We start from the raw sequence: 21,139 nt of genomic DNA, 5'->3' as shown, positions 1-21,139 counted from the left end.
AAAATATACTTCAAATTTTGTGGGGAGCTAATGATCACAGTGCTAAGCAAGAATCACATATGTACACCTACTGATTTAGTTACTGTTTGAATATATTCATAAATCTTAGATCTTGAGATGATTACAAGTTTTTTCAAAAACATTGTTCATTGAATTACTTTCAGATTATTACCCAAAGACACAATATTCATGACAACATAGTTCACAGCATCTTGACAGAGGTGTTTCTACAGATGATTGAAATATAGCAATATTTTCAGCCAACCTGTGTATCGCGGCAGTAGTTGCCGCTTCTTCCGGGCTAATGCTATTAAACTGATGACTAGTGTTTAATAATGGAATCCTGATAATGCTTGGGAATAATCCCCCTCATAATAATGGATGTCCAATGTTCTTGTTAAGTCAAGCAGAACATATTTATAAGTGTCTTTCTAAGTCCTTTCATGCCTTGCCAGAATTTGAATGGTGGCTGGTAACTGTTTCATTCCTCTTTTCAGCACCAATTTTTGTTTTCCAAGAAACCGTTTTGTTCAACTCGATATCTATAAACTGACAAGAACGCTGTCGTTCCTTCGTGCATTTTAAGAAGAGATGGGAACTTGGGCGATCATGATTACAAGATAGCCTAATGTATCTTTATATCAGATATTCCCTCACATAAGAAAAGAAGATAGGCTCTGTGCAGTAGACCTACAAGATGCATATTTTCATATTCCAATAGCTCATCGTCACAGACCGTTTCTAAGATTCCTAGTGGTAACAGATCATTATCAATACGCTGTGCTTTATTTATGACTCTAGTCAGCCCCCCAGAACTGTCACCAAATGCATGGCAGTGGTAGCAGCATATTTAAGAAGAAAGGCATTTTCCTGTAGTCATACCTGGATGACTGGTTAATAAAAGCAGAGTATCTCAGTCACGCAAAGAAAGACTTCACAACCATGACAACCCTGTTATTGAAGATGGGTTTACAAATCAATGCCGAGAAATTGATCTCCACTTCAGTTCAGTGCTTCACGTTTCTAGGGGCAACAATAGATACTAAAAAGGAAAGTGTTTTCTTTGGAGGAGAGAGTATCATCAATCCAGATGAAATGTGCACAGTTAATGCAGCAAGTCAAATGAACTGTCTGTCAGCATCCATTCTGGGATTAATTGTAACTTGCATATTCATAGTACCAAATGTACATCTGTTCATGAGACCTCTACAGAGTTGCCTAGAGGATCAGTGATCAAAGAGGACTGGTCATTGGGCAGAGCAAATATCTCTAACTGAGAATGCTCGTCAATCTCTCACCTGGTGGACCAAATCTCACAATCTGCTAGCAGGAGTACCATTTCAGAAGAAAATGCCCTCCCAGACTATCATCAGACGCCACACTGGAATACCTAACGATTCAAGGGTGTTGCTCTCAAAAGGAGAAGTCTTATCACACAAATTAGTTTGAGCTCAAAGCTGTACATCGAGCTCTCAAAGCTTTTCTTCCGTCTTTCACTGCCAAAGATCTGATTACCCAAACAGACCATACCACTACAATACAATACCACTATTCTGTACTTTCCAATGGGGCTACTACCTGTCCAACAGTAAAAATGACAATTTGGGTTTGTATTGCAGGAACATGTAAAAGTACATGTTCCACTTTTTAATGTACAGCACCCTGGCTTAGAGCTTGTTAGGCCTGCCGTAGGGGTGACTTACGTACACTAGAAAGGGAGGTTTGGTCTGTGCCATTACTTTAAATGGCAAAGTCGAGTTGGCAGTTTAAAACTGCCCTTTCAGTCTGCAGTGGCAGACTGGGTGCCATGTTTCACCTTGTTCCACTCAGGGTGGCACGGCAAGTGCTGCAGTCCCTGGGGTAGGGGACCTCAAACTTACAGGCCCTGTGTAGCACTGGTACCATATACTAGCAACTTACAAGGAAGTTAGGCTATGCCAATTGGACACAAGCCTTAGAACCATGCACCATTTTAAGGGTCAGAGCACATGCACAGAGTCCTGGTTAGCAGCATTTCAGAGCCATTATACCCGTACCTTGTTGACAAAATGGGGGGGAATGTTGGGGTAAACCTGCAGAAAGTCTGTGTTCGAGGCATATGAGCTGCAGATTGTACACTTAGCATAGATCGCCATCTGGTGTTGGGCCCGGATGTTTGCAGTTTGTTTTTCTTCTTGGACAGTCTTTGGAAGTCACGAGTTTGGTGACTCCTCCTTCGGTCCGTACTGCGCATGGGCTTCGGCTCCATCCTCAGATTGTTTTTTTCCGCCATCGGGCTCGGATGTGATACTTCGTGCTCCGGCTTCGAACTTCTACGGTTCCAGCCTCGACGGAAAATCCTCGATTCTTCGAGTTTCTTCATCATCTTCATCTCTCGAAGCGGCACTTTCTCCATCCCGTACATCGACACCGGCCTTCGGGCCCTCCGCGACTCCGGTCCCGGCCGATGGAAAGGACTCCGTTCAAAAAGTGCCCAAAATGTGGGTCTAAATTTCCCCACACCGACCTCCATCAGGTGTGTAACCTTTGCCTCTCTCCAGAACACGAGGCTAGAGACTGCCCCGCCTGCAAGTCTTTTCGATCGAAGAAGACCATCCGAGATCGAAGAGCTCGACGCACCATGGCGCACTCATCCTCTGCAGCTCCACCGGACATCTTCGGAGACGGCGCCGAAGCTTCGGGGCAAACACACACCGAGCAGGAGGAAGACGTCATCAGCGCTTCCGAGGCCGACGACTCCGACGTGGAGGACGTTACACCAGCGCAGCAGGCCGTGAGTACTATGCCCCCTCCCACCCCCGCGCCGAAAACCAAAGAGACTCAGGTTACTCCCTCGCCTGCCGGCCTGGGCAAAACCAAAACAAAAGCTTCTATCACCCCACCTTCGGGCCCGGTGTCGAAGCCCCCAAAGTCTCACGGCAGCTCGGGATCGAGCCAGCCGACGCCCGGTGCCGAAAAACAGCATCCGGCACCGAAGACTGCAAAATCCAGCTCGACTCCGAAGCCACCGGTGCCGAAGCCTGGACACTCGGTGCCGACCAAACACAAACACAAATCCGTCGGCACCGACGCTCCGGCGCCGAAACCTCATTCGACGCCGAAACACCCGGAGACCTCAAGAAAACATGGCGCACACAAACCATCGAAACCCCCGGTTCCGAAATCACCGGTGCCGACAGACGATTCGGCACCATTGGCTCTGTTTACACCAGACCCTTTACAAAAGACTTTGTCCAAAGATCCAAAGACTGGGCTTTTGACTTTAATTACCAAGAAAAGACGCCTTGATACTCCGGCTCCTCCTCCTCCACCCAAAAGGAAGGACTCTGCTACTTCTCCCCTCAGAGTGCCCTCCCCACCACCACCTCCTCCACCCCCTCCCCCTCCCAGGTCTCCGCCACCTGTACCTCACTACGATCCGGCCCCATCCCCAGATCTGGATGACGGGGACCCGGACAGTTACCCGGCGGACGACCCAATGGATCCCACTCCACCAGGGACCCCAGATCCATGGGAGGATTACAATAACCCTGATATACCCAATGTACCTCAGGACGACCTATACCCATCAAGGCCGTCTCCTCCAGAGGACTCCTTAGGGTTTCATCATTTAGTGCAGAGAGCAGCACACTACCATGGGGTGGACATGCACAGTGAACCAGTGGAAGAAGACTTCCTACTGGATACATTTGACATACAAGACAAATCCACTTCTATTTTACCCATGCTTAAGGGTGTCACCAAGCACGCTACAGAGGTGTTCAAAGACCCTGTCAGGGCCAGAGTACTGAACCCTAGAATAGAGAAGAAGTACAAGGCGGCACCCACAGACCCTGCATACATCAAGGGCCCTGCTCCCCTAGATTCCCTAGTTGTCTCCACAGCTAGAAAGCGGGCTAACTCCCAATCCTCAGGAGATGCCCCACCGCCAGACAAGGAATCTAAACTTCTGGACGCGTCTGGTAAACGCACCGCCTCCCAAGCTGCAAACATGTGGCGCATTGCAAACACACAAGCACTGCTTGCGCGATATGATAGAGCACACTATGACGAACTAGAGGCTCTTATGCAGCACCTTCCAGAAAAATACAAGCGCAAGGCTCATGACCTGATACAGGAGGGTAAACTAATTACAAACACCTCCATTAAGTGTGCCCTCGATGCAGCCGACACTGCTTCTAGAGCCATAAATACCAGTGTCCTGCTTCGTCGCCACGCCTGGCTCAGGATCTCAGGGTTCAAGCCTGAAGTCCAGGCATCCATACTCAATCACCCCTTTGACCAGCAAACACTCTTTGGGCCAAAGGTAGACGAAGCGCTGGAAAAAATGAAGAAAGACACAGACACAGCAAAGTCTATGGGGGCACTCCAAACACAAGCCTCTAAACGTTCCTTTCGACGCTCGTCCTTTCGTGGCACAGGCAGAGGCTCCTCCACCGATAACGCCTCTACCTCCTACAAGTCCCCTCCTCAAAATACCTTTTCAAAGGGCAATCAAAGAGGTGGTTACAGAGGCAACAACAATAAGGGCAGGGGCAAAACCAACAACACCCGTTCTGCCACCCCACCCGCACAATGACTCCCCTCCGCTCCCCCCAGACCATTCCACTCCGGTCGGGGGCAGACTACAAAACTTTATCCACGTATGGGAGTCCATAACATCGGACAAATGGGTGACCCAAATCATTCGGTCAGGGTACTGTCTAGAGCTAACTTCTACCCCACCCAATATCCCACCAAGGCACCGTCCAATGTCTCAAGAACATTCCACACTGCTCAAACAAGAGGTACTCTCACTCCTCCAAAAACACGCTATAGAGCAGGTCCCCGTCAATCAACGAAATCTAGGGGTCTACTCCCTATATTTCTTAATACCAAAGAAAGACGAGACCCTCAGACCCATTCTGGACCTCCGGCCTCTAAATGCCTACATACATTCAGACCATTTTCACATGGTCACCCTACAACAAGTCCTCCCACTCCTCTGCCAGGGAGACTTTCTCACAACCTTGGATCTGAAAGACGCATACTTTCACATTCCAATACACCCCTCTCACAGGAAATACTTCAGGTTCGTGGTGGACGGGCAACATTACCAATTCACGGTTCTCCCCTTCGGGGTCACCACTGCACCACGGGTGTTTACCAAATGCCTAGCAGTAGTAGCAGCACACCTCAGACGTCAACATATTCACGTCTTCCCTTACTTAGACGACTGGCTGATAAAAGCCGCGTCCTACCACCGATGCGTGCAACATACAAACAGCACCATCCAACTGCTTCATCAGCTAGGCTTCACGGTGAACTACCAAAAGTCCCACCTCATACCATCTCACACAAAGCAATATCTCGGGGCCACTATAGACACCTCCAAAGGTATTGCCTATCCAAACTCAGCCAGAATCACAAGCATTCAAGCCTTACGCAAAACATTCCTTCCTCAACACTCTCTTCCAGCAAGAGTGTTTATGAAGCTCATAGGAATGATGGCGTCTTGCATCTTCATAGTGCCCCATGCAAGACTCCACATGCGTCCACTTCAGGAGTGCCTAGCACAACAGTGGAACCAAGCCCAGGGTCAGCTGACGGATCTGGTGTTGGTGGACGGCCGCACACATCACTCTCTGCAGTGGTGGAACACCACAAACCTTTCCAAAGGGCGGCCGTTCCTGGACCCGGTTCCTCAGGTGATCCTAACAGCGGACGCATCGCTCTCCGGCTGGGGAGCGCACCTCCTACACCTCACCATGCAAGGTCTATGGACGCCACAGCAAAAATCGCTCCACATCAACCATCTGGAGCTCTTGGCGATCTTTCTAGCCCTAAAATCTTTCCAAAAACAGATTTCGGGCAAAGCAGTCCTCATTCGCACAGACAACATGACTGCGATGTATTATATACAAAAACAGGGGGGGACACACTCTCCCCAGCTCTCCCGCTTAGCCCAGAGCATATGGAGATGGGCAATTCCCCAAAACATCTTTCTCCTGGCACAGCACGTTCCAGGAGTACAAAACACCATGGCAGATCTGCTCAGCAGACAAACGCAACAACTACACGAATGGGAACTGCATCCACAAGTTCTTCACCCATTCTTCCAACAGTGGGGGCATCCTCAGATAGACCTCTTCGCCACCCACGAAAACAAAAAATGCCCAAGCTTCGCCGCCAGATACCCACACCCATTGTCCAAGGGCAATGCGATATGGATGAACTGGTCAGGCAGATTTGCATACGCCTTTCCACCTCTCCCACTAATTCCATTAGTGGTCAGGAAGCTACAACAGCACTCCCTCACACTCATTCTGGTAGCTCCGACGTGGGCCCGGCAGCCGTGTTACACCACGCTACTACAACTATCAGTGGTACCACATCAAAAACTGCACCTTTCCCCATGCCTCCTAACCCAGAACCATGGAGAAATCAGGCACCCGGACCCAGCTCAGCTCAACCTGGCGATCTGGCTCCTGAAATCTTAGAATTCGGATACCTTAACCTTCCCCCTGATTGCATGAACATCATCATGGAAGCCAGACGTCCAATCACTAGAGCATGCTATGCCGCAAAGTGGAAAAGATTTGTAATTTACTGCCGTAACAATACAATCAACCCCCTAGATGCATCCATACAGCACATCATATGCTATCTGCTCCATCTTCACAGGTGTAACCTGGCATATTCATCCATACGCCTACACCTAGCAGCGATCGCTGCTTATCTACAAAACAGGCAGCATTTATCACTCTTCAGAGTGCCCGCTATTAAAGCCTTCATGGAAGGCCTTAAACGAGTTATTCCTCCCAGGGCACCACCTTCCCCTGTATGGAATCTAAATTTAGTTCTTACACGACTAATGGGTCCGCCCTTCGAACCAATGCACAAATATGAGCTACAGTTTCTCACCTGGAAAACAGCTTTCCTTGTAGCTATCACTTCCCTTAGAAGGGTTGGTGAAATACAAGCGTTCACCATACAGGAACCCTACATACAAATGCATCACAGCAAGGTCATACTTCGCACAAATCCGAAGTTTCTGCCCAAAGTCATTTCCCCCTTCCACCTCAATCAATCAGTGGAATTACCTGTCTTCTTTTCGCAACCCCAATCTGTTGCAGAAAGGGCCTTACACACACTTGATGTAAAAAGGGCGTTGCTATACTACATACAAAGAACGCAACCCTTCAGGAAGACTAAACAATTGTTAGTTTCCTTCTCTCCACCACATAAAGGCAACCCCATTTCAAAATCAGGGATAGCTAGGTGGATTGTAAAATGCATACAAATTTGCTATCAAAAGGCAAAGAGAACATTATCTGTTCCCCCTAAAGCCCACTCTACAAGAAAGTTAGGGGCTTCTATGGCTTTTCTAGGGAATATACCCTTAGATGACATCTGCAAGGCAGCCACATGGTCTACACCGCACACCTTCACAAAACACTACTGTGTAGATGTGCATTCCAAGCAGCAAGCTAGGGTGGGCCAGGCTGTACTAAAGACACTTTTTCAAACAGCTGCAACGGATACCGGTGGTCGCCGCTAAGGTTGGGTACTGCTATATAATCTATGCTAAGTGTACAATCTGCAGCTCATATGCCTCGAACGGAATATGCTACTTACCAGTATGCATCTGTTCTTGGCATGTAGAGCTGCAGAGTTGTACACGCCCACCCGCCTCCTCGGCTACCTGTATCCGTTCCAGTACATCTTATTTAGATACAACACATGGGTTTCTCACTGTTATTACTACGCTCCATCATTTCCCTGTTGGCGAAAAACAATCTGAGGATGGAGCCGAAGCCCATGCGCAGTACGGACCGAAGGAGGAGTCACCAAACTCGTGACTTCCAAAGACTGTCCAAGAAGAAAAACAAACTGCAAACATCCGGGCCCAACACCAGATGGCGATCTATGCTAAGTGTACAACTCTGCAGCTCTACATGCCAAGAACAGATGCATACTGGTAAGTAGCATATTCCTTCCTTACAACCCCTCAACTTTGTGAAGGTCATTTTAAGCAGTTGCATATAATTAAGAGGGACATTTAGTAACAACATGAGGTACTTGGGCTATGTGACAGTCTTGTTAAGCAGTTGCTTCTGACTTGAGAGGGACCTCTAGTACAGTTCAGAAAGGCTGCAGTCTTGTTAAAGACATCTCACTAGTTTTTTCTGACTCGAAAAGGACTTCTAGTAGGAGGTAACAGTAGTTATGTGAAGGTCAGACGCATTGGCTTTGCTAATGCTTGTTCTGTTTGCAAATATCAGTATTTGTATTAATTTCAGTCTTGACAAGGTGCATTGATTGAAAGGAATAAAGCATGTTTTGGCTTGACATAATACCACCATGTAAGAGTTTTAGGTGAAGCAGGAATTAATTGGATTAACTGTTAAGGAACGAAACTCAACACTTGTGAATGTGCATTTCAACACTGAAGGGTGTGTCCTTTCGTTTGTGATTCATGTCACAGGTGCACCCCAAGATTTCTACCTGTTGTTGAATGTTGCAATCTTGAAAATTTTAACTAAGCTGTCAGCGTTGTCTTACCTCTGTGTTTCTCCTCTTACGCTATTGGAATGTTGAAATTTTCGATCAATGTCCATAACTATCTTTGTGTTGATTTAAAGAGTTTCAGATTTGGTGCTGAAATTGCCTATGTTGGTGCTACAATTCTGGATGTCACCAAGAACCTCCGGAATAAAATTTTGGTCGGAGGCCGTCAAAAAGGTAGACCTGAAAGTGAATTTTAAATATTTTGCGAGTTTGAAAGGTAAACATACCTTGATTTTAATTTTTGTCGTGGGCTGTTTGTTCTAGGAACAATCAACGGGTTCACAGAAGGTCAGAGAGCCATTTTGTCCCGAAGCAACAGCTGTGTATTTTCAGAAGCTGTGAGAGTTACTGAAGGAGAGAGGCCTGCCAGGATACACTTAATTGGAGTAAGAGCATCTATTTCTCTCATATTGTGAAAGCGCTTGAAAAAATGCACAAAGCAAAAACATTTATTTTTAGTGATCTGGTATTTAAGGATCTGATTCAGAGTTTGGCAAAGGGGTTACTCTGTCACAAACATGATGGCTATCTTGTCCTCCTTATTACAAATGCATTATATGTTGTGGCACTTGTGATAAAGAGGACAGAATATCTGTCACATTTGTGATGGATAGCCGTCTTCAAAACTGTAAATCAAACCCTGTATCTTTTTTGCAAGTTTTTATATAGCACCATTCAACCTAAAGGTTTTGGATCTTATATGTAAAGAAGGACACAAAACTACAGTTAAGCCACGAAAGGAGCGGTGCATGAAAATGGAAAGCCAATAGATACTCCCTTTTCATTATTCCCCATCATCCTAGTTGCTGTGTAGCTGTAAAGGGCTTACTGGAGAGACAGTTCAGTTCAGAGGAGAGGGGTAAAATTGCTTGCATAGGTATATCTTAGTAAGCAACTAAATGAAAGTAGAACTTGTTGAAATGTGCTTCTGAGGGGAAGGGAATACAGTCCTTATTGTGGGTGCAGCAAAAGAGATTTTTCAATGTGAATCTCTTCTGGATTCACATGCTGTGCATTCCACAATCTAGTAGTTGGGCCTGGAAATTTCCCCATTTTCATTTTTAGGTCTCGCCTAGGCAGTGCTAGCGCTGTCTTTTCGAGACATGCTGTATTCAGCATATGTGCATAAAGCTCTGTCTACTTCCCGCCATCTTTTTAATTGGCTCCTGTCCCTGTCCCTTGCAAATGGTAGCTTTTCATTGGTCATTAGGCTTTGTAGTCCCTCCTTAGTACCTCCCTGTCTCTTTTTGTAACCTCCCATGAGGACACCCCCATTACATGTGTTACACCTTAGGTTTTAATTACAGCCTCACTGCACTATTTTCTTAAAGGCCTTCAGACAGGACACTCACTTGGTCCTAAACAAGGTTGGCAGTGGTTACTTTACTCGCTAGCACATCTCACATTTATTTTAGACCTTCTACAAATTTCTGTTCATCAGCTCCACATAGAGCACAACCTAATCCAGAATTAATGTAATCATTCTTTTGCCCCATTTCAAAGCTACTAATTGTATATATTGAATGTACTGTGGTACTGTCTTGCATGCAATGCATTATGGGTAGGGTGGATTTACCACATCTCACATTTATATTAGACCTTCTATAATTTTCCCTTCATCAGCTCCACATAGAGTACAACCTAATTGGAATTAATATAATAATTTCTTTGTCACATTTCAAAGCTATTATTGTAGGGTGGATTTGCCAAATCTTAAAAGTTTATGAGGGACCTCTAGGAGCAGCTTGCGGTGCTTCACCTAGGCAAGCAGTGCTGGCGCCTTGCTCACTAGGAACCTCTAGGAACAGCTTGCAGTGCTGTACCTAGACATGCAGTGCTGGTGCCTTGCTCACTAGAAAGCTCTAGGAGCAGCTTGCGGTACTGCACTGAGACATACTATGCTGATCCTGGCTCACTATGCAATCATTTGCAATGCACTAGGTCTCGCATTTAGTTTGGGCTATTGGCGTTGCATCATTATTTGCAACGCCAATACCTCAAACTATCAGTAATGGGAGACCTATTGCATTGCAAATGCTTATTCTTTTGGGCTTTGGACAGATAAGGAGTCAGGCAGACAGCTTGGAACGTCGAAAATAAGCTCACAGTGCGTCAATATGCAGTAGCCCTCTTCATATTTCTTTTTATGTCGAGCCTAGACAGCGCATGTGTTGTCTCTTTGAGACATGCTGTATCTTCTCTGTGGGCTTACAGCCCGCCCATTGCCTTTTTATTAGTTAATCCAATTGTCCTTTAAAAATAATTGTTTGCTAATGGTTAATCCTCGTTTTTTGTCCCTTCTTTTTGTCTTTTGTTTACTCCCACCGAACACTGCCCAATTACTAGTCTCGTTATACTTTTCTGTTTGAGTTAATTTTGGGATTTTTTAATTTTATTATTTGGTTCCTGCTTGTGTCTTTGGTGCGTGTTCAGCTTCGGCTCCTGTCGCTGCTTGCAGTTCACTTAATGTCCCCATGCCGCATCATCCTCCCACTACCATCTCCCGCCTGTCGCTGCTCATTATTTTCAGTTTTGATTGGATCCAACTGCAAAGATGGCTCCTGCGTGGCACCTTTTATCGGCTTCATTAATCTAGATAGTTTTTAAGAACGTTGGTGCATGCGGGCCAGTCTGAAATTAAATAGTTTTCTAAGAACGTACTTTACTGTTTCTCAGTTATTAAGATTCTTGTAGTTCAAACCCTTAAAGGGCTAATGGAGATATGCACTGACTCACCACAGACAGACCAGAACCCCTTATGAACTTTAAATAGCAAAATAACTGATAATGCCAGTGTTAAATTATATTACGACACAGCTTTGACTGCTGGATGAGTAGGAAAATGCATTCTTGGGTGTGACACCCAGCCCTCGGTTTCTTCTGAGTTTTCAGTCGAGTGGAGAGCAATACTCTTTTAGATTTTGCTCAACTTATCACCACAAATTGACATCCATAGGGTTGCAACCTATGTCTACCAAAAGACCATAGGTCCGAGGCATGTGAGGCCTTTCTGCCAAGAGCTTTGAAGGCCAAAGAAAAGAGTGTTCATTAAACGATGGCACAAGTTAAACATGTATCCCTGAAAAACCTGAATTTGTCGAGGATTCTAAGATGCTGAAAAAGAAGAGGCCTTGGAGAACAAAATAGATCTGATGCAAAGGATTCAGTGTCTGGGAATTTAGAGATGCCATGGTGGAAAAAGTTTTACCAATGCCATTAAAGTGTACATCGACAATGCTGCATTGTTGTAATGTATCTCAGCTGGGAAAATCAGACTCAAACATTAACAAACATGCAAGAATGTCAAAGATTTCAAGAGCTGAGCTGGTGCTGAAACCCAAACAGCCCCTGGGTCAAAAACCAGAGACCACAGTGGGTACAAACCTTCACCCTCGGTTTCCGCTCCACAAGGTGATTATGATTCAAGAAAGTAAGAATTATGTATGTGAAAAAGGTAGGGTGAGTCGTTAATCGATGTTAAACAACATTCTCTTGACGTCAAGAGGAAAATGTGTCACCTGAAGACCAAAATGGCTGTAGAAGGAGAAAAGTTGAGGTTTACTTCTTAATAATGTCCTATTTCCATCACCAAAGAAAATTGAATTCCTACCCATCCTCTCTAGCATCCTAGGCAAGGGGGAGGAAGCTTGTATGCCAAGAGAAGAGAAAAAAATGCAACATCTCGTTCTAGGATCCTGTTGTGAGAAAGTGCCCTCTTTCTTGCATGGTATGCCCCCACTTTTTGCTGAATTGCTGATGTACTTGTGTTCCTTCCCTAAAACTGCATTGAAGCCTAAACCCAATTGGTATCTCTGGTCACAGGTCAGCCCCTGGTAAATGGTACCACAGGTACCCAGGGCACTGTGACCAGAGAGGGCCCCTAAGGACTGCAGCACTTATTGTGCCACCCTTAGAGGCCCTGTCCCCTGACACTCACACACTGCGTTTGCAGACTGAGTGCCCTGGTGCAGATCAAAGTGAAGAGTCGACATGGCACACATCCCTGTGTGCCATGCCCACAAACCACTGCCCTAACATACATCAGTCACCCCTCTAGCTGGGTGCCCTATGCCAGTGGTGAGGGTACAAGAGCATGAGCCCTGTACCCCTACAGTGCCAAAGTCCATTCCTGGGCACTGTAAGTGCAGTGCTGCCATTAAGAGCGTATGGTGCTGGGAGTTTGTCATTACGAACTCCACAGCACCATAATGGCTAAACTGAAGACTGGGAAGTTTGGTATCAAACTTCTTAGCACATTAAACCCACACTGCCAGTGTGGGATTTAATGTAAAATGCACAACAGAGGGCATCTTGGAGATGCCTCCTGAAACTTGACCAACTTCCAGTAACCTGACTGAGTGGCTTCTCAGGCTGCCACCACCAGACATGTTTCTGGACTTCAGGATTCACAAAGGAGAAGCCTCAAAGGCATGCCGCCTTTGTGAGCTTCTCCAGACCATTTGCTGCTTTCAGCAATTGGTCCTCTCTGGTTCTACCCCCCACTTTGGGCGGGAGAACCCGGCGGGAAAAACAAGTGAGGAAGAGAGGTGTCCCACCTCTGCCAACTCCAACCCTAAGGTGGGGGAGGCGAGGTGAAGCACAACCTCGTGTCCCTGCCATCTTGAGAATGGGGGGGCCCAGCCAACCAGGGGCAGGCTCCTGCCCCCCTCCCACTGGAGAGTGGCAGAATAGGGGGTGTACCCACCCCAGGGAAAGGACTCATTGGTCCCTGCCCTTTACCTACCTGTAACGCCCCTAAATTTAGTATTTAGGGGCACCCTGAACCTTCCTTCCTCAGATCCAGTAACCACAAGGAAAAGAAGAGAAGAAGGACGAGAAGCCGTTCAGAGCTAACAAGAGGACGACACTCATTGATTTGGCCCCAGCCCTACAGGCCTGTCTCCACCTCGAACCTGCTCCTGCAAAACCCCGGCGTGTCCAGCGGACAGCAACCTCAAAAACCCCGGAGGACCTGCCTGCCTTCACTTTCCAAGCGGTTTCTCCCGTGAACACCGGACGTGCTTGAACTGCAGCTTCTGGTGCAAGCCAGGACCCGCGAATCCAGCCCACTCTGCATCCTTCGAACCCGGCCCGAGCTCGAGTGGAAAAATACCAAGAGGAGGTCCCCCCGGTGATCCTGACCCGAGATCCGGCGACCCCTGACCTGCCTCAAGCCTCCTGACGGCGCCTGCAGCCTCAATCCAGAGGACCCCCCCTACCGCGACCAGAGCGGGTAAGAAAATCCGACGTCCCAAGGCACCCCTGCACCCGACGCCCCATGGCCTTGTGTGCCCAACCCAGCAGTGCCTAACCAACCTTCAACATCCCAACTTACCCCTCGAAGTGGTGGTCACTCCTGGAAGATCCTCATCCCCGAGCCTGTAGTGTTTCTTTGTCCCGGAGAATCTCCATTGAAATCAACAGAGCACCCGACCTCAAAACAGCACCCGGCCGCCCTAGTGCCGCTGAGGGTGCCCCTTTGGTGCTAACCTGGTCCCCAACTTGCCCTGAACTTAACCCTAGGAGCTTTGCTCCCACAACCCTGTAGCCTGCTTGCCAGCAGCCACCGGCCGGAGTCCCCCTATTCTCCATAGGATAACATTGGGCCTCAACTCTCTGCACCCGGCCGCCTTAGTGCCACTGGGGGTGCAACAACAGTGCATCACTGACCCTGGGAGACCCCTGAGGAGTCTTGCCCCAGAACCCTAACTTCAAAGACCGAATACTTACCTCGAAACCGATAACATGTTGTAAGAAAGTGGCTCTGTATATACTGTGTGAGAAAGTGCCATCTTTTTTGCATGGTATGCCCCCACTTTTTGCTGAATTGCTGACTGAGTGTGCCCTGGACTCCTGCCAATCAGGTGCCCAGGGCCTATGTTCCTTCTCTAAAACAAACAAAACCCAAATTGGCAAACCCTGGCCACATGTCAGCCCCTGGTAAATGGTACCCTAGGTACCCAGGGCCTTGTGACCAGGCAAGGCCTCTAAGGGCTGCAGCACTCATTGTGCCAACCTTAGAGGCCTTGTACCCTTAGACACACAAACTGCCTTTGCAGGCTGAGTGTTTGGGTGCAAGACAAAAACAAAGTCGACATAACACACATCCCTGTGTGCCATGCCCATCAGCCACCCCTCTAGCTGGGTGCCTTATGCCAATGGTGTGGGCACAGGAGCAGGAGCCCTGTGCCCCTACAGTACCCAGGTCCATTCCTGAGCACTGTAAGTGCAGTGCTGCCATTTAAGAGTACATGGTGCTGAGAGCTCGTCAAACACGAACTCCACAGCACCATAATGGCAACACTGAAGACCGAGACGTTTGGTATCAAACTTCTCAGCACATTAAACCCACACTGATGCCAGTGTGGGATTTAATGTACCAAGCACCCCAGAGGGCATCTTAGAGATGCCCCCTTAAACCTAACCTACAATCCACGTCTGCTCTGAGGCTGCCTAGGCTGCCACACAGCAGACATGTTGCTGGACCCCTGGGTAGGAGAGCCCCTGCTCTCCTGGGCCTGCAACAATGCACATCCTGGGCGAGGTGCTAAATCTCCTCCCCCAGGATGGGCAGGGGGAAGCTTCAAAGGCATGCCGCCTCTGTGAGCTTCCCCAGGCCACTGCAACCCCAAACTCTGGCGGGAAGCTTTGGCCGGAAACCCCAAATAAGGACAGGGGATGTGCCAGCCTGCCAACCCCACCCCTCAGGTGGGGGAGGCAAGGTGAAGCACATCTCCGGGCTCTCGCCATCTTGAAGATGGGGAGCCCTACCCTATCAGGACTAGGCTACTGCCCCCCTCCCACAGGAGAGAGGCAGGATAGGGGGTGTACCCACCCCAGGACAGGGACCCATTGGTCCCTGCCCTTCACCTACCTGTAACGCCCCTAAATCTAGTATTTAGGGGCACCCTGAACCTTCCTTCCCCAGATTCCAGATTCCAAAATCCGAATAAGAGCTAGAAGAAAGAAGACCTGCCCTGCAGCTGCTAAGAAGAGGAAGACACAAACTGCTATGGCCCCAGCCCTACCGGCCTGTCGACCCCCGAACCTGCTCCTACTCCAACCCGGCATCTCTTGTGGCCAGCAACCTCACAAACCCCGGAGGACCTGGCTACCTTTTGACTCTAAGCCCCTGGGACTCCCATGAGCAGAGGCTCTACTCAAAATCTACTTCTAATCCCTGGCAGCAGCCCGGAACGCGAACCCAGCACACTCTGCACCAGCCAAGCCTGGCCAGTGCAGGAGTGAACAAAGACCACGAGGACGACCCCACGGCGACTGTGACCCCGAGTCCGGCACCCAAGGACCTCCCTCGACACTCCTGAAGAAGCCTGCAGCCTCAGAACAAGGTGCCCCCCCCCCAACCGCGATCAACAGAGGGTAAGATTTATTATGGACGTGAAGTTAAGTGGGGAGACCATCCGACTGGAGATGAAATTAGTGACTAAAGGATCTGAACGTTCCTAGTAAAGGTTTAGTCAGATGTAGCATTGCTTCTGTTTTTTAGGGACATTGACTGTGACAAGTGTCCTGCATTCGGTGCAGGCAAATTGGTATCAGTGCCGGCCTTTGCCTGGAGCTCAGTACTGATGCTTTATGTTAAGTCTCCTCCCAGGCTACACTAATTGTGTGGAATTTTATTATGTGTAAGAGTTGAGAGGTTGTTCTCGTCAGCTTTTAATCTTTACTATTTTGATCAGTTACGTGTCTCTGCCTTCAGTCTCTTGACCCTCTTTTCCATAATATAGTTCCAACCACTGGCAAAAGAAAAGATGGAGTGAGATGACTAGGGAAATGTCAGGATGTGCAACATGCAAGAAGACAAAGTCATATATCCTCATGCAATAATGGTCAGAGAATGAGCATCTCCTCCGTATGATTGAAAAATGCTGAGGCACATTAGGTTCAGGGATTGGTAGGATCAGAACCCTTCACTCTGTTTATTTTTAGTGCCTATATATATAGTTACAGCTAGAAAACATGCCCTATTTGAATGGCCCTAAAAGCAGAATGGAGTAGGTTTAACAAGGCATATGTAAAGAAAGAAAATAAAATGCAATATGGGGCAGTGTAACATTGGATGACTGGGTTCTGCATTTAAAATTGTTATTTTGACACACTGAGGAGGATTCGTTGGTAGATGCTTGCCTCATGGATGGGCCTGCAAGGGTGAGCTTCTCGGTGTGCTATGTATCAAGTTAAACCTACTCTATTATGTCAGTTTGCTACGAAAGAGAATAACATTTTAGAATGCATGTTTTAAATCTAATTAGTGTATTTTGCTTTTATAATTTTTTAATATTTACCATATTATCCCCATCAAAAGCACACATTTCTCAAATATTATTAGGAATATATATATATATATATATATATATATATATATCTCCAGCCTCTTCCAGTGAGGAGTGGTCAGCGAGGTAGCGAGCCTCATAAATCCAACACGAACTGCAACATTTTCCCAGTATTAATCACCCTGGTAAATAAATCAGAACCGCCACTCGATTTCCCAGCAGAGCGTAGGTTTAATTCTCACACGTACAACAAAGAAAAAAAACAAACTCGTTTCAGAGTTAAAACCACTCCTTGCTCACGGGTTAGGCATATGCTTGCTTTTAGTCTATTTAAAGAGACATGGTGTGTAAACGGATTCGTAAACATAAAAAAGGTACTTTGAATGTACGTTCCTACTTTGTTAATAAAGACAAGCAGTTATTCAATAGCACAATAAATTTCATAATTAGCGTTAATCAGAGCATTTTAACACGGGCAATATGATATCTGGCATTTGATAAAATTATGCGTAAAGGTTGCAATGTACTGAAACCGTAATTACAGCCTATAAGGTGAATACAAATAGTGCATACATCCTAAACACCTGTTAAATCAAAACTGCATAAATCCAGCAGCGAAAGCATTGCACAATAACATGGATTTGAAAGCTAAGTTGATCTGCCCTAGTGAGCACCTTACAGTACTAGAGTGATACAGCCCTAGTGGGCATTATTTCAGTACATGTTTACAGTATCAACATTTAGCATTAGCAGGGAATTGAGCCCAAGTGGGCTAATATTAAAATGTGTAAATGAAATTAACCTGTTATATGTTAAAACATAATAAAACTGTGTCCTAATGAGTTCAGATATAATCTGTAAAATTCACAGTGACCTTTATGTGCATTAACAGTCTGAGACTGAGAAATGTATGCCGAGTGGCAAAATCAAGCAATGCAGCTGTATGCAAATAACATATTTCACCCAAAATAGCTAATCTGGGTTCAACTCAAAATATATATATTTTATTTAAATATATATATTTTGAGTTGAAACCAGATTTTATATATATATATATATATATATATATATATATATATATATATATATATGGTAATCAAGTAATCCAATTTTGACTTAATCTATTGAAAATGTATATTTTCTAGGGACCGGCATGCTTTGGACTCGATAGAATCCGTGACATTTGGATTCTTCTTCAACCTGAAGCAGAACGCATGAAAAGTGAGTGAATGTCCTCATTGATGTACAATTCGGAGCTAAGCTGGCCAGTTGCATATTTTCCATTGATGTAATCATTAAAAAACTATTTGAATAAGATTGTTAAGAGGATGTTAATACATTGGAAAACATAGGATAAACTTAAGTGGTGCTGTGTAAATCCTGCCTCCATGGGTACTTGTCTGATATCTGACCACTTGTTTTGTGTTTCCATATTCATGAACTGGATCTAATTGAAATTCACTGGGGAGTTCCCATTTGTTTGTTCGTGTCCTATTGGTGTCTTAGTGATGGCTATGTATGAAGAGGTTGCAAATGGTGATCGAGGGAAAGGTTTCAGTAGAGCAATTGAAGGTGAAGAACTGAGGTCAACACTAGCCTCAGTGTACACCTAACCTGTTTTTAGGAAATTATGTAAACTGTTTACCAAGACCACTTCTTCATTGTAATTTGTTGTAGGATTGTACGAGTATCTTTGCTCATAACCTTCTTTCGGCAAAGTAAATTCAGCAATTGGTCTATTTTCAGACCAAAACAGAAGATAAAAGGATTGATAGCTGTGCCTTTCTTTGTATAGATTTTGTTGTTTGGTAATGACAAAAGGACAGTGGTCTAGCATGTACAACATTCTGGATCTTTAGCTTTATTGTTCTATTTGTAAGGGCTAAAACTCTGTTTGAACCCAGCCACATACAAGTCAATCTTGAACCTGCTCCTCATGGTAACTGTTCATCCCGAACTGCCTGGAAAGATCCTTCCTGAACTAGAACACAAGCAACCTAGGACCGGTTTCTCCCTAGTATGGGCTGTTCAGCCAGGCATTGCTTGGTTCCAGCGTTTTTGCTAGTGCATGAAGATACGTGAAACTTGAAAGAAAATTTGTGTTCTTGATTAGTAAGGCGATACTTTGAAGAACGGGCCCATAATGGAGACACAATCAGATCCGATCGCCTTCTAATGAAAACACCACAGTACATCTCTGTCAGAACGAGCAGAAGGCAAGATGTGTGTTTATCTTGAATAAGCAAAAGGTGTATACTCTACTATGGGCACGCTGTGTGACTACTTTGAGCCTGGGGTTTCTCTTTGTGTCTTCGAAGGTTCAGTTCAAGTGATGCAAACAGCTGGGTCTAGTTTTTCCCCGTGGATTAGGGGTTCAGCTGTCTAGATAGACTGTCTCTGCTTTACTCTGAAAACAGACCAGGTGATGCATAGAGGATGTATTAGTAGGCCATTTAGGAGTTTACGTGCTTACAAGGTAAATATTTCTGATTTAAATGGCTGTAACATGTGGTTTAGTATTTTTGAATCGTCAATGGAGCTGGCATGGCCTGGCATTGCGAAAAAGAGACTAATGTATATAACACAGCTTCTGTTGAGAGTGCTAAATGCTGCTAGTTTAACAAGTTTCCATCAGAAGCAGTATATCTTTAAACTAGAAATCTCCAACCCCTGTTAAAGCTACATCAAAGCTCACAGTAGGAGTAACAGCAAGAGGAGGGCGGGAGTGAAGGAGAGGGAAAAACATAGTTGATAAGCAGGCTTGCATAAAAAAAAGTTCCACACAAAAGCAGGTGAACACAGTACTTCGGTGACAGGAACTGATGAGAGCTCCTTGTAAGATATATATTAAATGCAATAGATTTCACAGGCACACCACAAGCGCTATGAAGGTGAAACCTAAAAATAACTCTGATTTTCTATAAATGTAGACACCAAGATCATCTGAATTAGGTAAGTACTTTCTATAGATTTTTGTGTAAATAGAAAATACAGTTGAATAACGGTTTTGAGGTATGAGCTTTGAACACTGTAATGTTATCCTATGAGAGAAACAGACACTGCATACATATACTTGCAGGCGTTTCTTGAGGGTGCATTTTGGGACTTAAGGTGGTTAGGGGCCAAGGTCCAAGAAACCACCAGCAGTTTGGTTTTACCTGCCCCGGTGAGTCCGTGTGTTGAGGTGCTGAGCGCTACACAGTAAAGTCAATGAAAGCCTGATTGATACCTGTTCAAAATGTCATAGGTCGGTCTATAAGGCCTCCAGGGTAGGCCCTGTATTGGTGATGGTTATTAGCACACCACGGCAAAGAGGGAAATCTTGTGTTCCTCTGTGCCAAAGATGATACCTCGGATGAAGGGTGTCAGAAGTATCTTGCTGCAAGGGGCTCGATACTAAGGGCAAATAACAGTGAGAGTACACCCCTGTCGTGTTCCCCTCCCCAGGTGGAAAAGATCATGGCTCATTCCATTAACCAGTACAGAAGCACTAGGTAGGGCGTAGTTGGCTTTAATCATAGATATGAATTGGTCACAAAAGCTGCACTTCGTCAAAGTGTGGAAGAGGAAGGGCCAATCCACCCGGTCAAAGGCTTTCTCGGCATATAATGCCAATTAGGCCGCCAGAATCTTTTTTTTTTTTAGTGGCTTTTTTGACCAGTTGGATCACCCTCCCCAAGTTATCATGTGTTTTCTACCCTTGATAAAGCCAGATTGGTCCAGATGTATTAAGAGCATCAAGTATAGAAACTACGATCTTCATGTATAACTTGGCATCAAGGTTGGGAAGTGCTATTGGTTGACATAAGCCACATTTTTTAGGGTTCTTCCCCAGTTTGGGGGATGACTGAGATGAGGGCTTCACTCATGGATGAGGCGACCCCATGTTCTTTTGCCAAGGAATTAAAAAGAGGCACTAGGTGGGGTATGCGTTCCAAGCCAAAGACCCTGTCGAATTAGTCCATCTAGACCTGGGGATTTGTGGAGTTTAATGCTCGTTGTTGCCTTACGTTCCTCCTCCTCATTTATGGGTTCTCCCAGAAGCTCATTTTGCACCGTGGTGACTTTCAGGAGTTTTGCAGCGTGAATCTTTCTGGATTCACTATGCTGTGAATTATTCCGTCATCTAGTGGTTGGGTCTGGAATTGTAGCATTTCTTCTCTTTTTTTTTTTCGTGGCCCAGGTGGGCGTCGACATACCACCGGAAGCTCCCACCTTTGTTCGCCATCTTCAGATTATTTTTTCCGCCGTTGGGTCTGGATCAACAGTGAAGGAGCTCCAAGAACTTTGGAGAG

General features: G+C 45.9%; 1 protein-coding gene across 2 annotated transcripts in view; it reads left to right on the top strand.

Moving 5' to 3' along the window:
- The window catches only part of FBH1 (F-box DNA helicase 1), a 719,176-nt gene that overhangs the window by 465,477 nt on the left and 232,560 nt on the right, over window positions 1-21,139 (top strand). For both annotated transcript variants that reach the window (XM_085653566.1, XM_085653565.1), the window contains exons 14-16: window positions 8,625-8,724; window positions 8,815-8,936; window positions 17,990-18,065. In XM_085653566.1, the coding sequence (XP_085509692.1) occupies window positions 8,625-8,724; window positions 8,815-8,936; window positions 17,990-18,065 (298 nt within the window). The remainder of the gene's footprint in view (window positions 1-8,624; window positions 8,725-8,814; window positions 8,937-17,989; window positions 18,066-21,139) is intronic.

Source organism: Triturus cristatus, chromosome 4_1 (genome assembly GCF_964204655.1).
Source record: "Triturus cristatus chromosome 4_1, aTriCri1.1, whole genome shotgun sequence".
Lineage (NCBI taxonomy): Eukaryota > Metazoa > Chordata > Amphibia > Caudata > Salamandridae > Triturus > Triturus cristatus.
This window is presented reverse-complemented; position numbering and strand designations above follow the sequence as displayed.